The following is a 25000-nucleotide window of genomic DNA, read 5'->3' as shown; positions in this document are numbered from 1 at the left end:
CCAAATCAAATCTGAGCACCAGAGGTGGAGATATCCAGACCATTAGTACAAAAACACTGGATCCTACATTTCCCACAATGCAACAGGATAGTGTCTTTCATTAGAGCCTCCCTGCCTGGTAAACAGCCACGTGTTACTGTTTTATAACTGTAAACACAGGCTAACCAGGACCGACCAGGACCAGGAAACTCTTAGAGGGGTAATTACTCAAACCAGGTGTACTGTGACCAGGTGTATAACCAGGTGAAACCAGGTGTGACCAGGTGTATGACCAGCTGTATCCAGGTGTATAACCAGCTGTAACCAGGTGTATTACTGTACCTGTGATCCGTTGAAGACTCCGACCTGGACGAGGCGACCTGGTTTCTGTTGGTAGTTTAGGATGCTGTAGGTGGCGAAGCGCCTGTCGCCGTCATCGTTAAACTCAATCCGTCCCGTCAGACCATCAGGGTACTTGGATGACATCAGCACCCTGGGGAGCCAATCAGAGAGCAGCAGAGTCAGGGTCAGCTCAGTGGAAATCTGGCTTCGTTTTTGTTTTTGAAGTTAAAGACGAGAAGTCACGACTTAAAGTACCAACAGGTCACATGATGCTGCTGCTGTGGGACAGCAGAGACGCTGAGACTGTGGTTCTGGACCACTTAAATTAAACTGATTTAACTGTACTTGATGGTCTATATAGGTCACAGAGAGGAGAGGAGGAGTGACAGAGGGGTTTATTATCCCAGTTGTGTCAGACTAACTTGAAGCTGAATCCAGATCAGCTCAGTGAAGCGTCTCTGACTCTGAAACGAGTCCATCCTGAGAATCACAAACAGTCTCAGAGACCCAAACTGGACAAACTGGTGAACATGCAGCCGTCACGCAACGTTTGGTTCCACAAAACTCGACTCTGTGGAGATACAAGGATGTCACTGGACAGCAGTGAGAGTCCTGAGGGTGTTCAGTGATGTTAGAGCCTTCAGTCCAACACCAACACTGACTTTATGGGACTGCAGGGAACCTGTCTATTTAAAACAATGGATCACCACAATTAGCTTAGCATCCAAATAAATAATAATGATATATTTTGCATGTTCCCTGTCTTAATTGTTCCTTTATCTCTTGACATATCTTTTTGATTATTGATGACTGATACAGAAACGTATCCAGTGTGATTTGGTCCGACCACCTGACCCCCTTCCCATCACACAAACCTTCACTTGACCTCATTAGCTTGTGGGTCGTAGTGGCTAGTGGAGCGACAGTAAATGGTATGGCTGGATTAACCTGAGCTGCTGGCCCCTATTAACCCCTCCCCCTCCCTGTGCAGTGTGTCCTCTGCTGAAACATCACATCATCACATCAGCCGCAGGATTTCTTCATTTCCATTTTTTTTTACTGTACATTGTTTCACCACATAAAACAATTGAACTTGCAAATACCAAATCCACTGAAATGAACATCAGAGTTCCCATATAATTAACCCTATTAATTATGCAGTAATACCTTTAATAAGACCGGTGATGATGCCTTGTGGTTGTCTGTTGTCATGGTAATGCAGCACGTTACAATAAATCAGATGGCCATATAGTGAACCCGGGGCTTTGGAGCACTTCGCGACCCAGCGTTGGTCAGAGGTATGTGTTTGGAAAAGTGACAAAAACTTGATCTTCATTTGAAAAAGAAATGCCTGTTTGTGTCCAGCTGGGGACGTTTGTTGCATATCACCTCTCTACTGTCTCTATTGAAACAAGCTACTTAAAAACAAAAGCCTAAAGAGACCAAAGAGCTCGCTAAGCCACAGCCACTTTCAAGAAATCTAATCAAATCCCTCTTGAGATTATACATATCTTCCATTTAACTCAGAAATAAGTCCCATTACAGAAGCTCCACACTCCCAGTGCTGTTTCACTGGCAGATTCACTCAGCTGTTAAAATATGTTGTAACTTTGCTATGTGATAATTCTACTGATGTTTTTTCACCTGTTTTATATATAGAACAACAATTCATAAGAATGACCCTATGATGCCGTTCAGGTACAAAACAGACTGGAACAGAGAACTGAAATCAACAGAAGAAGACACTGACTGAGTTTAAATCTGGTCTGTAGTTACATCATCAGCACTGACCGAGGCCGACCTCTGACCCTGTAGGCTCAGTCAACGGGTACTGACCGTTTGAAGAGTGGTCCGGTCCTCCAGATGTTGGTGTTTCCCACGCAGCCCCGCGGAGGCTCCGTGATGTTCTCCTTCTCAAACAGCTCCTGCAGAGACTGAGCCACCACGGCCACGGCGTCCGCGATGTGAGCCGATTCATTTTTACCGTTAATCAGCTGGAGGCCCAGCAGGCCTGCAACACACACACACACACGCACGCACACACGCACACACACACACACACATAACACACATAACACACACAGCAGAGAGAGGTTTACACACACACACAGCAGGAAGCTAAAGAGGCTGCAGACTGAAAACTGCCCTCATTCATACAGACATGTTAATTAAAAAGTCTCACACACACTTTAAATTAATTTTACAGATGTAATTAAAAGAGTGCTTCAGTGTAATTCAATCACACACACACACACACACACACACACACACTTAGGGCTTCAGGCATCAGGTCAGTGTTTAGTTATATCAAACTGCATGCTGGGAGTTCACTCTGAGAATCACAGCCGTTTGTCTCTCAGGACAGAAAAAGCCTCACTGAGACGTTATGAACTGTGTCTGGTGTTTTCTTTCAGCAGAAACTCATCACACTGCGACGAAAAGTGTCTACATCTGTCCTCCAGCTGTCTGACAACAGCTGGCTAACACTGTTAGCATTCCCCAAACTGAGAAGCTACCTAACGTTTATGCCTGAAAACACTGAGAACAGCTAGCTAACGGTATTGGAATTTCCAACAGACAATGGGGAACAGTTAGCTAAAATGTCCTTCTAAAACTACAGTGAACTGCTAGCTAACACTGTTGGCATTCCCTCCTGAAACTACTGGGTGCAGCTAACTGTTAACGAATGTCTACCACTGAAACCACAGACAGCTAGCTAACATTTCTCCATAAACTTACCAGGAAAAGACCACCTTCTTCCAACTGAACAGTTAGCTAGCATTGTTCTCTCCCATCAAAATCACTGGGAACGAAACAACCAGAAAACATTTCTTATCGGTACCAATGGGTACAGCCAGCTAACATTTCCCCCTGAAGTACAGCTACACAACTTTTCGCCCTGGATATACTGGGCCTGCTAGGACTGTTAAGACTCCCCAATGAAATCACTGGATACAGATAGATTTCCTACTGTAACTACTAGGAGCAGTTAGCTAACCATGTTAACATTTCCCACCAAAACTAGTGGTTACAGATTGCTAATATTTCTTAGTAAGTAAGTGAGTAAGTAAGTTACAGGTACCTTACCTTCCTTCCAGAAACAGAAAAGCTAGCTAATGCTAAACAGCTTGTGAGGGCCATTACGATTCTAGGTATAGATAGCTAATAGAACAGCTGGCTAACAGTACAGGTAGCTAACACAGCCACAGTACTAACAGCTAGCTAGTACTCCCAAAGTAAAGTTAGCCAGTATTCTTCCCTGAAACTACTGGATTCAACAAGCTAATTTCCTCTCCTGGCCCTACTGAGTAGACTGGGATAATTAGAACAGGTAGCTAACATAAAGGTTTTTATGAGGCTCTGTTGGCCTGAGATGAATCTATAACTTTACCCACACCAAACCTACAATGTCTAATCTTAATGTAAACATAACCATTTTCATTGAGACATAACTCCATCATCTCCAGGGTTTTAAACTGAACGGCACAGTTTCGTGGGTCAACCACACCTCTTCCAGTACAACAAGCTAACATCCTCCCTGAAACTAAAGTTACAGCTCTTAACTGAAACAAATGAGCACGACTGCAGCAACCTGATTAAAATGAGCTCCCGCGTCCCAATTCCTTCATCACAAAAACACATGGGCACAATCAGCAACAGGCAGAGCTGGTTGTTCCAATTAAAACAGATGGTTACAGCCCACCAGTTTTTCTAACTAAAATGAATGTGTTCCACTGGAGCAGAGCTTATTATTTCCATTGAGGTATGCTAACAATGTTAGCAGACTGTTGTTGAGTTAGCTGAAGCACCAAATGCGGAAACTTTTTCCTCATAATGCGACAAGTGTCTGGTGAAGAAAAACAACATCAAAATCCATAATGTCACAGTACTGCTTCATAGGTTTCTTTTTAGGGAATCGTTTCAGAAACAACCTCTGCACAATCCTACCCACCTGTACAGGTACAGGGGGTGGACACAATAACAGGAACACTTGTACAGTCTAATGGAATCCAACACAACAGCCCTGCAGCACAAACTACCTCTGAGGAGATTTCAGTTTTCGTTGACACGGTTGGTGGTAAATCTGTGAGGCTGTAGAGTTGTTGTTGTATTGTATTATACTCCAGCTACAGGTATTCATGTAATTCTGTTCATCCCCTGCATATAATCCAACCTAAAAAAGTCTGTTAAGAAGTTTGGAAAGGTTGAAGGTTGTGGTCTAACCATTCTCACCTTAGTACCTTAAGTCTTCTGGAGCCACAGTCCACCTGGTCTTTGAATGAATTTTGTTTTTAAGAGTAGCAATCAACCATACAGATAATAAATACCTCAGTATACACCTGCACGTAACATTGTTACACACCATGTCCAAGGCTAAATTCATTGGACCGTGGACATGTCACACAAGAACACCAAATCTGAGACAAAACTGTGCTCTTTGTGTCATGTTTCATTTCTTTTCATAAAACTGAACGGAGTCCAGCAGAGTTGGTAGTTTGCTGGAGTTTATGACCAGTGTTTTTTCACATGTAACAAGATCAGGATTTTTTATTTTACTTGGCAAAAATCAAAGATAAATCCTCCTATATAGGAATATTTTCCGGGCGCTGCAGCCCTGAAACATGGTTGCTGCCGTCTCTCTGGACAAGAGATGAAACTGAAATATGAATGTTAAGACTCAAACCAGGTTTTAATCTGAAACGGTTTCCCTAAAAAGAAACCTCAAACTTCTCCAACTGACACAAAACAGCTGAGGATTATTTTCAGAGTGCAGTCTCGCTACACTTTTAAGAACATGATGGATTATTTTTTGGCACATCTGGAGTTCGGGAGAGACAGGGATGTGTAGAAAAATGACACATCATTTTTAAGAGTGCAGCAGCTGGCTGGTGAGGATGTTTTCTGAAACAAAAAGCCGCAGCAACAGAGCGGGGAGCCGATTACCCAGCAGCCAAAGAGGCCGAGTGTTTAACACGTACGAGTTCTTCTTTTCCAGCACGGTGCTGGTGTCCCACCATTTTAGACTTGTCTGTTTTATTTAGCTGCCTTTGTGAAGCACTTTGTACGTGGATTTTTGTGCTCTATAAACAAAGACTATCTATGGTACTACATGTGGATGATTCAGAGTTTGCAATGGGACATTTTGATCACAGAACAAAGCTTTTAGAAAGCTCCTCAATAAGATTTTGTAGGGAAATTATTATTACACAAGGAATCATTTAATTTGACCAAACAAAAAGCTTTTCTGTGCTCAATAAATTGTGTGGCATTTGCTCACTTATCCGTCGCTACTTCTCTATTGATCAATGATCCAACCAGCAACTGGATTTGAGACAAAAATCTGAAATAATTCAATATACATAATAAAAAAAATATTTTTCAATAAATTGAAGATTTAGTGAGCACAGAATAGATTTCATTGTTCTTTGTGTGACAATAATTTCTGTGCTTATAAAAACTCTCTGTAGTGGGGGGGCTTGTCATCACCTGGATCAAACCAGGAAGAACAGACCCTGAAGGGCTGTCCACATACGTTTGGCCATATAGGGTTGCACTGTTTACATCACGTAGTCATCTGGCTGACTGAGTAATCGGCTGACTCAATAAACCCCGCCCCCTCCCTGGCAGGGCTCCATGTTGCAGTGGGCGGGGCCTCTATTGACCAATGGCAGAGGGCAAAGAATCAAGCAGGAAACAGGAAGCAGCGGCGGCACCTTACCAGTGTTTGTTCAGACACACGTCACGGTAACAGCAGCGACACTAGCTGTTTATTACCCAACCCACCCCCCACCCCCCAACCCCACCGAACATGAATAAAGCATACCCCCCCCCCCCCCCCCCCATAGCAGCACATGTTATTGGCTTGTCTACTGTGAGAACGGGCAGACGGGCGGGCGGACGACACACACTATAGAAGATGAAACAAACAAAAAGATGTTAGACACATTTAAAGCCACAGTTACAATGAGCCAGAAAAGAAAAGAGCGGTTAGGAACCTTTAAACATGTTCGCTTCTGTTCGTTTTTTGGGATGTTTAAACGTTCAACCAGCAGTCAGAAGAAACCAGAGAGAGAAACACACCAGGACGCTGAGAAGCTAACTGACTGTGATGAGGATTAGAGTCCTTCATCAGAGGTCTGCAGCACTACCAGAGAGGAGAGAGAGGAGAGAGAGAGCAGCCATGTTTCCATCCAGAGCTCCTGATCTTCATCTTCCTCACTGCCTCAGAGGTCTTCACACTCAGCTGACGTTGGATCTGACTAAACAGCTGATGCTCTTAAATGTTAAATGGAACCAGCAACCACCTAGCAACAGAACACCCTAGAAACCAGCTACTGATGCCATAGCAACCGCATAATAACGCTTTAGAAGGGATTTAGTTTGTTACAGCTGTGGTACTCATCATCCTCTAAAACCTTGGGACACTTTTCAGTCACTGAATAAACATAATAAAAGACGTGTTTTTACAATAAATGTAGACTTATTGGGCACAGAATTCATTTTTGATTGATTTGATTAAACTGTTCTTTGCATGATAATAATCTTTCTACATAATCTAATTGATGCGCGTGTCTCATCAGGATCCATCAGGACTGAAACACAACTTCACTGCTGAGCATCCAAATCATCAGTCGGCTTTTAGATTGACTTCCACGTGTTCTTCACTTCTATTTACATTGAGTTTGAGCCACTGAAGCTCAGCAGAAAAAATATGAACTTCTTCCTTCCTGTCAGCTGGTCTCAGCAGCACAGCCACCACATGGCAACACCATAGAAACCATCCCATAATTACCCAGCAACCACACCAAACACCCCATCAAGAGTTTCAGCTCATATTCATTTTATTATATGAGGATTTATATCATGTTGTGATTACAGATTATTATTTCTAACTTTCTGTATTCTGACTAATGACAACTAGACCTCGGCTCTCTGTCCACGGTGTTTTCACTGCTCTCTCTTTACATGCAAACTTTAGCAACTGTGAATGAGAGCCACCCAGAGTTTGGATGGAAGCAGAGCTGAGAAACAGAGAAACTTCCAGAGGAGTGAGGAAGAGAGAGCAAGAGGAGAGGTGAGGAAGAGGAGGCAGAGGTTGACGTACCATCTGGAGCTTCACTCAGGGCTTTGCCGGTCATCTCTCTCTCTCCCACCAGCCAGACGTAACCAGAGCCGGTCATGTTGAGCTGACGGGCGGCTTTATACACGGCAGCAGCTTCATCCTCACTGCAAACACACACAGCACAACAGGACAGGACCTCCTGGTCACCATTACATCCACCCCAACAAACACCCAGTACACCATAGCAACCACCTAGCAACACCCTGACAACCATGCCATAGAAACCACCCCAGCACCTTGCAGCACAGACACTCCTCCCACAACACACACACTAAATACCTGGTACCCACCTACTAAGTCCATGGTAACCACTTAGTAACAACCTAGGATCACCTTAGAAACCACTAAGTACCAATCCTATACCAGTCCTCTTTCCCCGAATCTTAAACCAGTGAATCTCTCTGTGAGATACCCAATACACTTAATTCACCCTAGCTACAACGATTCAGCCCCTTCATGTATCCTGTAACCATCCTGCAACTATATAGCAACACCCTGACAACACTTCATAACTCTTATTATACAAACCTCGCAGACAGGATGATGACTCGGGCCTCCAGGTCTTTGGCCTCCAGCAGCAGAGACGTCAGGTTGGTGTCCTGGCTGAAGAGCAGCACCTTCTCCGCCTGGAGGACCAGCGTGCAGGGCGACAGGTCACAGCGCAGGGCGACAGGTCACAGCGCAGGACATTGAGAAACACGGCAGAACAACACACCACAGAACACATCATAGGACACGCATTATTAGCTTTGAACCGTCAGCATCCACTCCCCCTCCCACCCCGACACCCTGCCCCCATGACCCCAGCCTCGGCCATGCTCCCTCTCACCCACACTGCCACGGGAGGAGGGGGCGGGGCCAAAAAATGGACACAAAAAGTGTTCAGGTTCTGCTGAACTGAAAGAAAACTCAAAGCCGAAGCTTGAATATAAAGAAGGAGGGGCAAAAAGTTGTGCATGGTGTGGTGGCACATGCAAACTGAGGCGCTTTCAAGACTCCAACCAACCAACCAATCAGGGACGTGCATGTTAGAGAGCGCTGATGCAACCGCAAATTAAAATAACATTCGAGTGGAGAGAAGGAAGAGGGGGAGGAGGAGGAGGAAGGCGGGGAGTCCAGGAGCGGGGGGGGGGGGTCATTTCCCAAAAGAAAAAGAAAAGGAGGTTTGATGTTGCAGAGGAGTGAGAGGATCCTGGTGGGGGGGCTCCTCAGATCTGCAGACAGAGCCAAGCCTCAGCCTGGCTGCATGCAACCCTTCACATGGAAAAAACTCGGGGGTGGGGGTGGGGGGGAGGAAGGGCGTCTCTCCTGCGAATGTAAACCCATTCCCGGTGTGCAGGAATCATGAAAAATCAAAAGAAAGAAAAGAGATGGTGGAGAAAAGACGTGCCACCAGGATAAGAGTCTATCTCTGGAGCCGGGCTGGACTCTGGGTGGGCGGGGCTGACTAGTGTTCGGCTACTACTGGGCGAGCTCAGAGATTGGTTGGGCGGCGTGCATCATTTGACCATGCAAGTTTATACCTTGGGTGTTCTCCTGAAGTCAAAGTTCTGTTGGTCGAGGTTTTCATAGTTCCTGTTTTTAGTCTGATGGTAATGTGCACAGAGAGAATATGCAGACAGAAGAAGATTATAGACAGTCAGAGAAAATGGAGGGCAGCAAAGCATCCAACACACCACTGATTCTGTCTGCTGACGGGACGCCGGAGCGCGTACACACATCACAGCCTCCACCTGTCTGTCCACCTGTCCATGTGTCTGTCCACCTGTCTGACCATCTGTCTGTCCACCTGTCTGTCCATCTGACCTCCTGCCTGTCCACCTGTCTGTCCACCTGTCCATGTGTCTGTCCACCTGTCTGACCACCTGTCTGTCCACCTGTCTGTCCATCTGACCTCCTGCCTGTCCACCTGTCCATGTGTCTGTCCACCTGTCCATGTGTCTGTCCACCTGTCTTCCTGTCTGTTCACCTGCCTGTCCACCTCTCCTCCTGTCTGTCCACCTGTCCATGTGTCTGTCCACCTGTCCATGTGTCTGTCCACCTGTCTTCTTGTCTGTTCACCTGTCTGTTCACCTGTCTGTCCACCTGCCTGTCCACCTGTCTGTCCACCTGCCTGTCCACCTGTCTGTCCACCTGCCTGTCCACCTCTCCTCCTGTCTGTCCACCTGTCATATGTTCCTGCATCATGTGATACAACATGTAAAATGTGTTTCTTTTGCAGAGGCAGGTGACTGTTAGCTGTTAGCATATGAAACAATCAGCCACAGAAATAAAAAGAATCAGATGGTAGTAATAATAACTTTATGTTAAACATAAAAATATAAATGTGCAGCTGAACTTCTAGTAAGATTATGATGAGAGGAGGTAAATTAAAAAGTAGTTTGATGAATGCCTACATACACATTTTAATTTTGTTCCTGCCGTTTAAAAAACCTGTTTTAAAACTCCACCATCAACGCCAGCCTGCAGTTCAACAGTTATATTTAGTTTGGGAGATAAATATACACCTGAAACCTGCTGTGAACAGTGTTTTATTTTTAGAGCAGACATCGAACAAAGAACCAAACAATCTGTTTGGAAAAAAGAATCAGAAACCTGTCAAACTCTGATCCTCACAAACACTTTACAGCTGATTAATCAACAGCAGAGCTGAAAACACATCTATTTTAGCTCTAACACAAAGATCAGACTCACAGCAAACTCAGATTTCAGACACACTGATCTTCATTGTCTTACATCATCACTGCCAGCCGTAGGGTAGAGAATGTTGGGGGGCACGAAAGAGAGTGAGACTGAAGCTAGGCTAAAGCTAACAGGTTCCAGGTCATGAAAGCAAGCTAACAGACTGGGGCTAAAGCTAACAGGTTCCAGGTCATGAAAGCAAGCTAACAGACTGGGGCTAAAGCTAACAGGTCCCAGGTCATGATATCTTGTTAACAGACTGAGGCTAAAGCTAACAGGTTCCAGGTCATGAAAGCAAGCTAACAGACTGGGGCTAAAGCTAACAGGTTCCAGGTCATGATATCTTGTTAACAGACTGAGGCTAAAGCTAACAGGTTCCAGGTCATGAAAGCAAGCTAACAGACTGGGGTTAAAGCTAACAGGTTCCAGGTCATGATATCTTGTTAACAGACTGAGGTTAAAGCTAACAGGTTCCAGGTCATGAAAGCAAGCTAACAGACCGGGGCTAAAGCTAACAGGTCCCAGGTCATGATATCTTGCTAACAGACTAAGGCTAAAGCTAACAGTAAGCTGACTGGTGTCATGAACCTGCATCAGTTTCAGTAAAGTTCGATTTTATCAGAGCAGAGTTGAGCTGAGACTTTCCTCTCCGGAAACTTCCTCTGATGTTAAGCCGGTGTGGCGGCGGAGCGTCCCATTAGTTCTCTACTCGATCTTCTCCAAATGTTAATCTCATTAAATTTACATCCTGACGTCCCCAAGCACACACACACACACACACACACACACACACACACACACACACACAAGCACTACTTTTATAAAGCTTTTTACTTCCTGTCTGTCTGTCTGTCTGTCTGTCTGTGTCAGGCTGAAGCTGTTAATGGTTGAAGGCTGTAAAGTCTGTGTATCTGGACGTTGAAGCTGTGTTGTTGCTGCTGTCATGTAGTTTAACATGACGACCTCTTTATTCTGTCTGAAAATGTGAAAAAGTAAATTCAGTTCATTCCTGACAGAGCTGAGCTCTGATTGGACGGAGAGCCGGGAGCTAGGAAACTAGCATAGCTTATTAGCTGTGTTGCCAGGAGGAGACAGGAGGACATCATGATACAGCTGTTAATACACTGTGGACACTTACTGTCCTGTTAGCGACCAAGCTAAGCTAACATGCTAATGGAAAGATGTGTAGTTTTATCTATTGTCTCCTTACAGTTTGTTCCAGTGTAACTGTACAGCCTGCTGTGATATTCATCATTATTTCATTATGAATCAGACAGATGTTTAATTCAGAAACAACACGCGCTGCAGCTCTGTTCACCTACTTTAACTAATGTGCTGTAATATTCATGTCTCTCCTGTAACATTCATGAGTCTCACTGTGGCTCCTCTGAGAGACAGGAAGTCACATTTTAACTTTCCTAAACTTCAACTCATCTGGACTCACACACAGTTTATATTTTCTCTTCACTTCACTGAGTTTATTATGGAAGTCGCAGTGGAATCAGGCTTTTGGACTGTTCTCTGTACAGATTTTAAACTTTTATTTTAATCTTTATTTTAGCTTCAATGCACCTAAATTCCATTTATACACTGTCCTCCATCACTTTAGAGAATTACAGCAAGTGTGCATGGATTAATAAATGGTGCTCTCTAATTAATCATTTGTTTACAAATGAACAGAATATACAGCTAAATGATATTGTTTACATTGTAATATAATATGTTTGAAGGATTCAAAGACACAACAGACAGCATGTCATTGCATTCTGCTTTAGAAGAAATTCATATCTTCATAACTAATTTTTGTCCTCCTGTTTTATCTGTTTTATTCTATTCTAGTTTATTTTCATTTTATTTTACTCTTTTGAATCCTATTTAAAAGAGCCTTTTTATTTTGCCATGTGTTTCTTTTCTCAATGTCTTTCTGTCTCATGTGCAGAACTTAGAGGTTGAAAGCTGCTGCACAAATAAACTTTTCCTGTCATCTATTCCCAGAAGCTCTTGGAGACAAATGTCTACTTTAGAAACATTAAAAACTAATAAGAACATTAATACTTAATACTCTTTACTGAACACTATATATAAAGTCATTCAGAGGAGCTCCACCTTCAGCTGCTGCAACATTGTGATGAACACATGAATGCATCAGTAATTATAATCAACAGATTATTCTGCAGAATGAGTACTTTTGGTGCTTTAAGTATATATTGAGTACTTTTGTACTTTTACTTGAGTAAAGTTTTGAATGCAGTACTTTTACTGCAGTAGAAGATCTGAGTAGTTTCGTCTCTTTAATCTTCACTCAGCAGAATAATTCATTTTCCACCTGCTGCTGAAACACCGTCACTCTGAGGCATCACAGAGGGAATTAAACAGGCCTGACTGGACTCTCTGCTGTCTGTCTCACTGTCTGTCTGTCAGTCTACATGTCAGACAGACAGACAGACAGTGAGGCAGGTCGACAGCTGTGACAGAAGCAGCTGAGATGTGTTTGCACGACTCTGACTCCTTCAGTGTTGACGAGGTGATGAAAAACCAGACGACAGACAGAGGTGAAGAACTGACATGGCAAGGATGGACAAAGACACACAGACAGAGAGACACACAGAGAGACAGAGAGACACACAGACAGGGAGCCAGAGAGACACACAGACAGAGAGACGGAGAGACACACAGACAGAGAGACGGAAAGACACACAGACAGAGAGACACACAGACAGACAGACAGACACACAGAGAGACACACAGAGAGACAGACAGAGAGACACACAGACAGACAGACAGACAGACACACAGAGAGACACACAGAGAGACACACAGAGAGACAGAGAGACACACACACAGAGACGGAGAGACACACAGAGAGACACACAGAGAGACAGACAGACAGAGAGACAGACAGAGAGACACACAGACAGAGAGACAGAAAGGCAGCGACAGACAGACAGACAGACAGACAGACAGACAGACAGAAAGAGACAGACAGACAGAGAGACACACAGACAGACAGACAGACAGAGAGACAGGCAGAGAGACAGGCAGAGAGACAGAGACAGAGGTGAAGAACTGAAAGATGGCAGGGATGGACAGAGTGACAGAAAGGCAGAGACACACAGACAGACAGACAAACAGACAGAGAGACAGACAGAGAGGCAGAGAGACACAGACAGACAGAGAGACAGAGAGACAGACAGACAGAGACAGACAGACAGACAGACAGAAAGACAGAGCTGAAGAAGAAGAGGAAAGGTGAATGATGATGGAGGATGATGATGGAGGATGGTGATGGAGGATGATGATGGAGGATGATGATAGAGGATGATGATGGAGGATGATGATGGAGGATGATGATAGAGGATGATGATGGAGAATGAAGATGGAGGATGATGATAGAGGATGATGATGGAGGATGAAGATGGAGGATGGTGATGGAGGATGATGATGGAGGATGATGATGGAGGATGAAGATGGAGGATGATGATGGAGGATGATGATAGAGGATGATGATGGAGGATGATGATGAGGATGAAGATGGAGGATGATGATGGAGGATGATGATAGAGGATGAAGATGGAGGATGATGATAGAGAATGATGATGGAGGATGAAGATGGAAGATGATGATGGAGGATGATGATGGAGGATGATGATGGAGGATGGTGATGGAGGATGATGATAGAGGATGATGATGGATGATGATGATGGAGGATGATGATAGAGGATGATGATGGAGAATGAAGATGGAGGATGATGATAGAGGATGATGATGGAGGATGATGATAGAGGATGGTGATGGAGGATGATGATGGAGGATGATGATGGAGGATGAAGATGGAGGATGATGATGGAGGATGATGATAGAGGATGAAGATGGAGGATGATGATGGAGGATGATGATAGAGGATGAAGATGGAGGATGATGATGGAGGATGAAGATGGATGATGATGATGGAGGATGATGATAGAGGATGATGATGGAGGATGAAGATGGAGGATGATGATGGAGGATGATGAAAGAGGATGAAGATGGAGGATGATGATGGAGGATGAAGATGGAGGATGATGATGGAGGATGATGATAGAGGATGATGATGGAGGATGATGGCGTTTCAGCCTTTATTTGTTAACATTTAGTCGCATTGTCGATATTAAAGCAGCTGAATTAGCTGTTAGCAGATGTTAGCAGCTGTTAGCAGGGTACAGTTAAATTTAATAAACAATAAAAACTGGAAACAAACGAATCTCATTTTGTAAAGTTGTGTGTTTTATAGATTAAACAGCTTATAGAAGTGATGGAGGTGAACTGATGACTCACACACACTGCAGCTCACTGTTTCTCATGCAGTGACAAACACACACACCTGGCTTAGAAGAAGCATCATACACATTGTATGGTGTGCAGCACACGCGTGTCCTCACACTGACTCTGTGTGTGTGTGTGTGTGTGCGCAGCATACAGCTCACCTTGGTCTCTCTCTCCTCCAGCAGCGTCTCCAGTCTCTTCTGAGCAGCTCGTCCTTCGTGGTCGTCGCTGACGATCAGGATGATATGGTTCCACCTGAACTCTCTCATCAGGTCAAACCAGACGTGAGCCTGGTGGGAGTACGGAGGCACCGTCCTCAGGAACGACAGGTGGATGCTCTGAAGAAGAAGAAGAAGAAGAAGAAGAGGAAGGAGAGTGTTGGTCCTTACCATTAATGTTCAGTACGTAGAGACCACAACATCACTGAGACCTCTGTAATCCTATCCACCCCACCTGCTGCGACTGTGCTGCAGGGTACAGTGGTTGTGTAGTTGTGCAGTTGTGTGAGCTGCCTTATTGTTCATGGTATTAGCCTCAGTCATGTGTGTGCAATGTGTGTATAGCCTAGTTGATTGCCTTCAAGACCTCTTTGACAACTGCTTGTTGTCCTCCTCTTTTAAAGACTACCTGTCTCTCTTCTTCCATTTCATTCAAAAACACTTGAGCAGTTTGTCTTCACTCTGCCTTCTGCATATCTCCAACAGAACAACCTTTTCCACCTCCCCCCTTCTCCTCTGTCGCCGTCCTGTTGGACCTCTGAGCAGCATTTGACACGATGAACCACCAGAACCACCTCCTGTCCACCCTCCAAGAACTGGGACACATCACATCCTCTGTGTCTGAACCATGTAGCCTCACTATTGATGTCTACTGAGTGGACCTACTGAGCGCAGCATGGCAGCCTTATATCCACACGCATCTGCCCAGGTTGAACCTCATTATGGGGGGTGGGGGGTGGGGTTACACAGTCATTACACACTGAAACATGGAGATGAAGAGGAGAGGATGAAGATGACAGAATTCGTGAGTGAGTCAGAAACCATGATTCATGTGATTCTCACCGTCCTCCATATCATCATTTATGACAAACACTGTGTCCAGGTCCACATTTACAACATATTTCAGGAACATGAAACAGGAGGAGCTGACTCCACCTGAAACACTGGCCAATAAACACGTCAATATTTTAGCACTATTCTAACTCCTCTGGAATAAACTGGAGAGGAACTGGAGCGTTGTTCACTGGGAGTGCTGGGATATTCTGGGACTGACGACACTCAATTATTTCATCAATATTGTAAACCTGAGAGTGCTTTCCAGTTCAGTCACACATCTGAGAGAGTCTCCGAACTGGGACGAACTGGACTCGATATTCTACAACCTGCACTTAATGGAGCCTGAAGACAAAACAGGACAGTCTGTGTGACTGTCTGCTGAACTGCATCAACACAACCAGGGTCAGAATACTAAACTGTAGTAATTAACAGGGTTATTGAATCTGTTAAAGCAGAAGATAAACACGGTCAGGGACAAAATACAAGAATACAGAAAACTAACAAAGTAAAATATTCACTTTAATACAAAATATTCAAATAGGATAAAGTGAGAGATAGGATCATCAGTCCAGACTTAGAATATAATTAGACATATTTAAACTGACTCTAATATTAAAGGATAATTCTGGTGTGAGTCTACATTTCTGTTACTATCATTAAACCTCATGTTCAGACTCAAATCATCAGCCTGTCAGTCCGTTTCTCTGTCCTGTTTCACTTCCTGTCTGTGGCTCTCAGCTCTCAGCCCATTGGTTCCTACTGAAGATGTCAATCTTTAAAAACACCTCACAAATATATAGTTTTATAGTCATTTCCTCCAACAGCTGCTCACTGTAGTTTTTATCAAACAAACAAACTATGGGCAATAAAGACTGAACTGACATGATTAAGTAGAAGGAGGTTATACACAAATGGTTGTCAGTCATACAGATTTGTGGTGGTTTACAGGTAATTACAGCTGAATGTCATCTGCATAACATTGGAGGAGATTATGAGCCTCAGTGGAAGAATATAAAGACAAAATATGAAAGGACCCAGGATGAAGCCCTGAGGAACACCACCATAAAGAAACACTGATGATGAAGTGTGAAAACAGATTTTCATTTTTAAACTATCAAAATGATCCTGAGACTCAGGAAGATGCTACAGATGTGATAACAGTTATTCAGGGTACCTTGTCAGAGTAGATGGACATGCGTGTCGTCAGGCCGACCACAGGAATTCGGTAGAAACCGGCGGTGTAGGAGACGGGTGTCGGAGTCAGGTGGTCATTGGACTGTGGAGGGTGACTGACCAGGATCGCATACACCTGCAGAAGAGGAAGAAGACAACATTAATCCAGGTTAAACTGGGGGTTTGTTTCCAACCAGTCTGACCGTATGAAACATTTTTTCACCTACATTGTCTCTTATATGTGTTTCCGGACCAAACAGTTCTGGGGACTCCCTGAGAGGAACTGCCCTCTGGGGAGCTCCTCGAGAACCACGTACCGCCAACAGAAACGCAGAAGTGACGTAAGCCAGCCGGCGGTTGGTATGGCAACGTCACTCACAAGATTTTTATATTTTGCTTTGAAATATCCTATATAAATCACGCTCAATAAAGCCTGGAATTCACTGTCGGTCCATATCTTGGTGTTTTGGTACAATACGAGCTGTTACGCAGATTTTTAAAGATGGCGGTTGCCGGTGCTGCATTGGCTCGTGTTTGACCAATCACCGTTCCTCTGGTGCTGGAGAGACCCTGCTTTGCTCTGGGTCATTGTGACCAAACAATCGATCCATTAATGGAGAAAATAATCAGCTGATTCATCCACAGTGAACTAATAATCATTAGCTGATAGTTCAGAATGAGCTCCACCTCAACTCCAACAGCAACATCCTGCTTCACATTAATGAGGAGGAATAATCCTCTAATGACAGAATCTATAACAGGAGGACAGACACAGGAGGACAGGAGGACAGACACAGGAGGACAGGAGGACAGACACAGGGGACATCTGACTGCTAGAAGACTTTAAGGACAGTTTACTGATGATACTCACACACTTTGACTGGAACAGAGTATTATACAGTGCGGCATTAGTACTTTTACTGTAGTAAAGGACCTGAGTACTTCCTCCACCACCGGCTGTTTGTGATGGTGGAAACACTGAAATAATTTCTACATCACATCACACATGTAGAGAGAAGCAGCCTGCAGCGAACACACAGTTATACAGTGTGTGTGTGTGTGCTGCTGTCTCTATAATCCCTCCATCTCTCCTCTGGGAGGATGGAGGGATTACATCTCTGTTTCTGCAGAGAGAGAGGATGATAATCTGACGTCCATCTCTCTCTCTGATTGTCTCTCTCTCTCTCTCTGATTGTCTCTCTCTCTGATTGTCTCTCTCTCTCTCTCTGATTGTCTCTCTCTCTCCGTCTCTCTGATTGTCTCTCTCTCTGTCTCTCTCTCTTTGTCTCTCTCTCTCTGATTGTCTCTCTCTCTCCGTCTCTCTGTCTCTCTGATTGTCTCTCTCTCTCCGTCTCTCTGTCTCTCTGATTGTCTCTCTCTGTCTCTCTCTCTGATTGTCTCTCTCTCTGTCTCTCTGATTGTCTCTCTCTCTCTCCGTCTCTCTGTCTCTGTTTGTCTCAGTGTCTCTCGCCCCCCGTGGCTCTCTGGTCTTCTTCCAGATGAACAGGTCTCTGTCTGTCTCTCTGATTGTCTCTCTCTCTCTGATTGTCTCTCTCTGTCTCTCTCTCTGTCTCTGATTGTCTCTCTCTCTGTCTCTCTGATTGTCTCTCTCTCTTTGTCTCTCTTTCTCTGATTGTCTCTCTCTCTCCGTCTCTCTGATTGTCTCTCTCTGTCTCTCTGATTGTCTCTCTCTCTCTCCGTCTCTCTGTCTCTCTGATTGTCTCTCTGTCTCTCTCCGCCATGTTGGCCTAATTTCTTCTTCTACAAAGGAAACTCTTTCCTGAAGGATGTTGAATTCTCTGCTCATCTTTCTGTTTCTGTCTTCGTTTGTAATAAAAATATGAATATTAATATTAACTAATCATTAATGAAAACAAACTGTAGCTGCCTTCACCTGATAACCTGCAAGCTTTTTCATTATATTTCGAATGTAAAATGATGATTTCCCTCAATAGTAATTTTACTTTTACGTTTTATTCATCGCTGTCCAGCCGCCTTAACGTGAAAGATGTTCCAGGTGATTCTGCTCCCTTCAGTGAGTTTCATTAGCGACCCGATGCAGGCTTTTCTTTTGAGAACTGAGATTTAAACGCTGTGTTTCATCAGAAACTGGAGACAGATGAGACGTCTCCGACTCAACGGGCTGAACTAAAGTAGACGAACAACATGAGACAAACGAGCTGATGTGTGTCCTGCAGCTCCATCAGACATCAGGACATTTATTATTATCATTTATTATTATTATAGTTGTGTCAGGAGGCGGTATGTTTTCAGGTTGAAGCTTGAAGGATGAACTGATTAGACGTTGGTGGTCCAAGGTCAAAGGTCACTGTGACCTTAAACTAGGTTTTTAGCCATAATTTAAGAATGAATTGGACGACTCCAGATGTCACACACATGTTGACTGTGACGACTCAATGACACAGTCCGGCTGTCCCCCGTCTCGTCCGTCCTGCCTGTCACCTCATTCTGAGTCACGTGACCGTAAAGAAGGCATCGGAGCGCCGAGCTAACGTTAGAGTTTCAGCTGCAGCTCATAGAGACGCTTCACATCGAAACGTTCTGTGGAGCTGAACTCTGGAAGAATCCATCTTCACACAGTAATCAAGGACAAGTGTTCCTGTTCACACATCTATGATAATCCTCCATTGATCACTTCAACTATGTATATTCACTGGAGTCAAACATACGCATCATCAATATGGTCATAACTTACATTCAGCCAGAAAATACACTTGATACCTTTAATTCAGTCCCTTCAGTCTTCACTACAGATGTTGTCTGAGTCTGGACTGACGTGGATGTGAACTGCAGCCTGACTTGGACCTGGATTCTGGTTTCTCTTTAATCACAGACTTTATGAACGCTGTTGTGTTTTTATCATCTGCAGCTTCGTCATCAGTCTGACTGTAAAACTAATGAAAAGATTAATGACAACAAACATCTGTAATAAATATTAAGATTAAATCAATATTAATCAGCTCTATTAAAATGTGAATCCATACTTATGTTTAAGGTGTTTGCTAATGAATTGAAGTTTATTGATATGATAAGGTTTCCATCAGGAAATGGATTAAATGTTTCACAGATGTTTCACATTAAAAGCCCTCCAGTGGCTCAAAGTGCACAATGCCTCTTATTGGTGGCAGGCTTTTAATGTGAAACATCTGCAGGAAGTGTTGGTTTAATTGACGGTAGCTTAACAGCAAACAAAAAACGACAAAGCAGAACTGATTAGAGCTGCAACTAATGATCATGTTCATAATATAATCATCGTCCAGTCAACATGTGAGCATCTAAGTCTGCAAATAGCTGCCAGTTATTTATTGTTTATAATGCTTTAGTGAACTTTTCACATTCTGGTAGTCAACCTTTGACCCCATGACATCACAGAGGCCAGTGACATGTTTGATTTGAGTAAAAGTTACTCGAGAGAATCTTTGTTGTTATTTTACTTCATGAGTTATTGATTAGTTATGAGCTCAGAGGACGTCACTGATTGGTCGTGTCACTGCTCTGTAATCAGCTCTTGTATCTGACGCCACTGAGAGGCTGAAAGTGAAACAGGAGAGAGGTTTTTGGCCTGGGACTGAAAGGGTTAACTATTCATTGATTATCAAATATATTCATGATACATTTTCTGTTGATCAACTAATCATTTCAGCTCCAGCAAAAAGAGAAATAAAGTTCTAGAAACAACAAATCTGTGTTTACAGGAGGAAAAGAAAAGTCTCAGCACATGATGAACCTGCTTAATACTCTCATGAAGTTTATTTAATTCATTATAATCATGTCACTAAAGAAGGGCTGGATTTGACAGAGAGAGAGACACCGAACAGCACTGCAGCACGGTGAGGAGGAGGAGGAGAGAGGAAGAGAAGCTTCACCTTCACAGAGGACATCTGGCAACAAAGCAGGTACAACTACAATACCCACAATCCTCCTGTAATGACTCCTTTGTCCTCCAACACATCTCATCTCTCTGTCCCTCCCTCCTTCACTCAATGTCTCCTTACTTTCTTCTTCCGTTTATCTCTCCTTCATCATTTTCTTTCCACTAAAATAAACACTGATGATGATGATCAGGTACAAGTTTCATCCTCTTCATTTTATATAATTCTGACCCCTGAATTACTTTATCTTTTACCGTTACAGGTCAGGAAAGAAAACTACAAATGATTTTCTTTCTTCCTGTTCAGCAGCTGCGAGTCGACCATCTTGTTTATATCCTGATCCTGGGCATCGTCTCGGTCCTCGTTCAGATCCTGATCCTGAACATCCTCCTGATCCTGAGCATTGTCTCGGTCCTCATTCAAATCCTGATCCCGAGCATCGTCTCAGTCCTCGTTCAGATCCTGATCCTGAACATCGTCCTGATCCTGGGCATCGTCTCGGTCCTCATTCAGATCCTGATCCTGAACATCGTCCTGATCCTGAGCATCGTCTTGGTCCTCGTTCAGATCCTGATCCTGAGCATCGTCTCGGTCCTCGTTCAGATCCTGATCCTGAGCATCGTCTCGGTCCTCGTTCAGCTTCTGATCCTGAGCATCGTTTCGGTCCTTGTTCAGCTTCTGATCCTGAGCATCGTTTCAGTCCTCGTTCAGCTTCTTATCCTGAGCATCGTTTCAGTCCTCATTCAGATCCTGATCCTGAGCAGCGTCTTGGTCCTCATTCAGATCCTGATCCTGAACATCCTCCTGATCTTGAGCATCATCTCGGTCCTCGTTCAGATCCTGATCCTGAGCATCGTCTCAGTCCTCGTTCAGATCCTGATCCTGAACATCGTCCTGATCCTGAGCATCGTCTCGGTCCTCGTTCAGCTTCTGATCCTGAGCATCGTCTCGGTCCTCATTCAGATCCTGATCCTGAGCATCGTTTCAGTCCTCGTTCAGGTCCTGATCCTGAACATCGTCCTGATCCTGAGCATCTTCTCGGTCCTCGTTCAGCTTCTGATCCTGAGCATCGTCTCGGTCCTCATTCAGATCCTGATCCTGAACATCGTCCTGATCCTGAGCATCGTCTTGGTCCTCGTTCAGATCCTGATCCTAAGCATCGTCTCGGTCCTCGTTCAGATCCTGATCCTGAGCATCGTCTCGGTCCTCGTTCAGATCCTGATCCTGAGCATCGTCTCGGTCCTCGTTCAGCTTCTGATCCTGAGCATCGTTTCAGTCCTCGTTCAGCTTCTGATCCTGAGCACCGTTTCAGTCCTCATTCAGATCCTGATCCTGAGCAGCGTCTCGGTCCTCATTCAGATCCTGAACATCCTCCTGATCTTGAGTATCATCTCGGTCCTCGTTCAGATCCTGATCCTGAGCATCGTCTCGGTCCTCGTTCAGCTTCTGATCCTGAGCATCGTTTCAGTCCTCGTTCAGCTTCTGATCCTGAGCACCGTTTCAGTCCTCATTCAGATCCTGATCCTGAGCAGCGTCTCGGTCCTCATTCAGATCCTGAACATCCTCCTGATCTTGAGTATCATCTCGGTCCTCGTTCAGATCCTGATCCTGAGCATCGCCTCAGTCCTCATTCAGATCCTGATCCTGAGCATCGTCTCAGCCCTCATTCAGACCCTGATCCTGAGCATCGTCTCGGTCCTCGTTCAGATCCTGATCATCGTCTCGGTCCTCGTTCAGATCCTGATCCTGAGCATCGTCTCGGTCCTCGTTCAGATCCTGATCATCGTCTCGGTCCTCGTTCAGACCCTGATCCTGAGCATCGTCTCGGTCCTCGTTCAGATCCTGATCATCGTCTCGGCCCTCATTCAGACCCTGATCCTGAGCATCGTCTCGGTCCTCGTTCAGATCCTGATCATCGTCTCGGTCCTCGTTCAGACCCTGATCCTGAGCATCGTCTCGGTCCTCGTTCAGATCCTGATCATCGTCTCGGTCCTCATTCAGACCCTGATCCTGATCATCGTCTCGGTCCTCGTTCAGATCCTGATCATCGTCTCGGTCCTCGTTCAGATCCTGATCCTGAGCATCGTCTCAGCTGTCAGATAAAAGCTTCACTTTGTGGTTTCTCTTCAAAGTAACTTGTTGATTTGTGTCATCATGTGAGTAAGATGAGGAGAGCGATACTACTCTCACGTCTCTACTGTAAAAACTCCCTCTGTTTCCAGTCTTCATGCTAAGCTAAGCTAACTACCTGCTGGCTGTAGCTTCATATTTACTGTACAGACATGAGAGTGGCGTCAGTCTGAACATCTCAGAGAGGAAGAGAAGAAGAGGATTTACCTATATTTCTTCAAGTCACCAAAAAAGGATTTTACCTGAAACTTGAATCTGAGTTTAACCCTAAAAGCAGGTTGACGGTCAGGTGACGGGATGAGCCCTCACCTGGTTGGAGATGAGGTCCTCGCAGACGGACAGAGCCATCTGGATGGCGTTGGGTTTGTGTGTGACGGAGATGGCATTCATCTTGAACTTGTCCTTCCCGTACAGCGTGTTGGCCTGGCTCACCGCCTCCTTGAACACCTGCTCGTAACGCTTCTGGCTCAGAACCGCTCCGATGTTCACCAGACGAGGCTCGCAGCCGCCGCGGGCCACCGAACAGCACTGCAGCACGGTGAGGAGGAGCACGCCACGGAGCTCCACTGAGGAGGAGAGGGAGGAGGAGAGGGAGGTTAGAGAGCACAGAGGAGGAGAGGGAGAAGGAGGAGGGGAACATGAAGGTCTGAACCACATTTCATCAATAAATCCATCCAACAGTTGTTGAGATGTTTCAGTCTGGACCAGAGTGGAGGAGTCATCAATAGCATGGCTAAAAACATGGAGGAGGAGGAGAACAAAATGGAGGAGAAGAGCTACAGAAAACCACTGAGGACCATCTTTGATGAATCTTAAAATTCCAACATGAACCTGTTCATGGGTCCTTAATTGGGGCCTAATCTGGTTCTGCTGGAGGCCTCAGGTGAGCTGGGAGGGGGACACAATCAGAGGGGTGTTTTATAAAGGAGGCTCAGAAAAGCAGCTCTTATTGTGAAAAGCCTGTCTTGAATGAGTCTAATAGCCTAAACTGAAGTTGATAGTTCAGTTGCTACCAGGACAGGAAGTGTCCACAGTTCTGTCGTGATGTCCTCCTGTCTCGACCTGTGTGTGAACCAGGTCTCTGAGGAGCTTCAATACTCTATGAAACACAGCTAATACACAACGTATAGCTTCCTCCACTCAGAGCTCAGCTCTCTCAGCTGTTCCATCTCCTTTTTATAGCATTGAATAACTAATTCAAACATCAGCAAGATAAGAACTACCTGAAATGACAGAAACCATCTTTGGGAAAAATGACGTGTACTTTGATGTTTTAGTTTGTCCCATTCTGACCATGGAGGGGGCGGGGCTTATGACCTATACTGCAGCCAGCCACCAGGGGGCGTGACATTGTCTCATCGATCTTTTACCTGGCTGAGGTTTGTACAATTACAATGTGTGGCCCCTCAACTACCAGTAGCCTAAAGGCCCCTTCAGACACAACCTGACGCTCTGAAACACAGTATGTTCAAAGGCGCCACGATGGTTGAGAGAAGCACGAGCGCCGCGAGACGCTCGGCGAGACGCTCGGTGAGACGCTCGGTGAGCACTTGAGTATTTGATAGTCACTCCTGTCTCTTAGAGGGTTATTGGAGAGAGAGGGGGAAGACACGCACTCTACCCCGCAAGCTACTGAGGCGCCTCAACCTAGTAGAACTTTAAGTGCTGCGAACACCTGAACCTGAACACCTGACCTGGGACACCAAGAACACATAGAACACCTGGAACCGATCACAAGTGGACAGCTCTAGTACCAGGTGTGAATGCTCCCAACATGCACTGAGGATGCATTGAGATCCCACATATATATATATTCTTTTAGCAGTGTGTACACAAATGCGTCCTGGGCCACAATGAAGGACCGCCTACTCAGCTGACGTCCTCTGTGTAAGTGGACGTACAAACTCACGCGCTCATTAAAGTGCGAAACAACAACAACAACAACAAGCACAACAGATTCTGGTGGATGGAGGACACACCAAACATTCGGCCCACAGGTGACTAACCGAGCTAACCTAGCTAACGGCAGCCACAGTTAGTTACAAGTAAAGCTACGTGTCCATCAGGAAACTCTGTAAACACAGAGAGTTGAGGCAGAGCAGCCGGAGGACATCAGAGGGAAAACAGACACTATTTTCTCCATAAAACACTTTTCACTTTCACCACAATCAGTGAATCAAGTTATAAGTGAGGCCCGGCCCTCAGAAACACTCTGCTCCGGTGGCATCTATTGTTTTTCAACCTACAAACAGGAAGCTCATCAAATTCTGGTTAAAAAGAACAACATATTTGGTCTTTGCGAACAGAAATGACGTACGTGT

The 25000-nt window shown here is 44.8% G+C and overlaps 1 protein-coding gene across 1 annotated transcript in view; it reads right to left on the bottom strand.

Annotated features, from left to right (window-relative positions):
* grin1b (glutamate receptor, ionotropic, N-methyl D-aspartate 1b) overlaps positions 1 to 24030 on the bottom strand; it is a 43959-nt gene extending 19929 nt beyond the window's left edge. Inside the window, exons 1-9 of the mRNA XM_070903741.1 lie at positions 23973 to 24030; positions 22989 to 23245; positions 16658 to 16792; positions 14590 to 14766; positions 8968 to 9030; positions 7973 to 8070; positions 7427 to 7548; positions 2158 to 2332; positions 322 to 472 (exon numbers count right to left, since the gene is read on the bottom strand). Coding sequence (XP_070759842.1) covers positions 322 to 472; positions 2158 to 2332; positions 7427 to 7548; positions 7973 to 8070; positions 8968 to 9030; positions 14590 to 14766; positions 16658 to 16792; positions 22989 to 23245; positions 23973 to 24030 — 1236 coding nt within the window. The remainder of the gene's footprint in view (positions 1 to 321; positions 473 to 2157; positions 2333 to 7426; positions 7549 to 7972; positions 8071 to 8967; positions 9031 to 14589; positions 14767 to 16657; positions 16793 to 22988; positions 23246 to 23972) is intronic.
* Positions 24031 to 25000: the final 970 nt, after the last annotated feature.

The sequence above is a fragment of the Enoplosus armatus genome, chromosome 4 (genome assembly GCF_043641665.1).
Source record: "Enoplosus armatus isolate fEnoArm2 chromosome 4, fEnoArm2.hap1, whole genome shotgun sequence".
Taxonomy (NCBI): domain Eukaryota; kingdom Metazoa; phylum Chordata; class Actinopteri; order Centrarchiformes; family Enoplosidae; genus Enoplosus; species Enoplosus armatus.
This window is presented reverse-complemented; position numbering and strand designations above follow the sequence as displayed.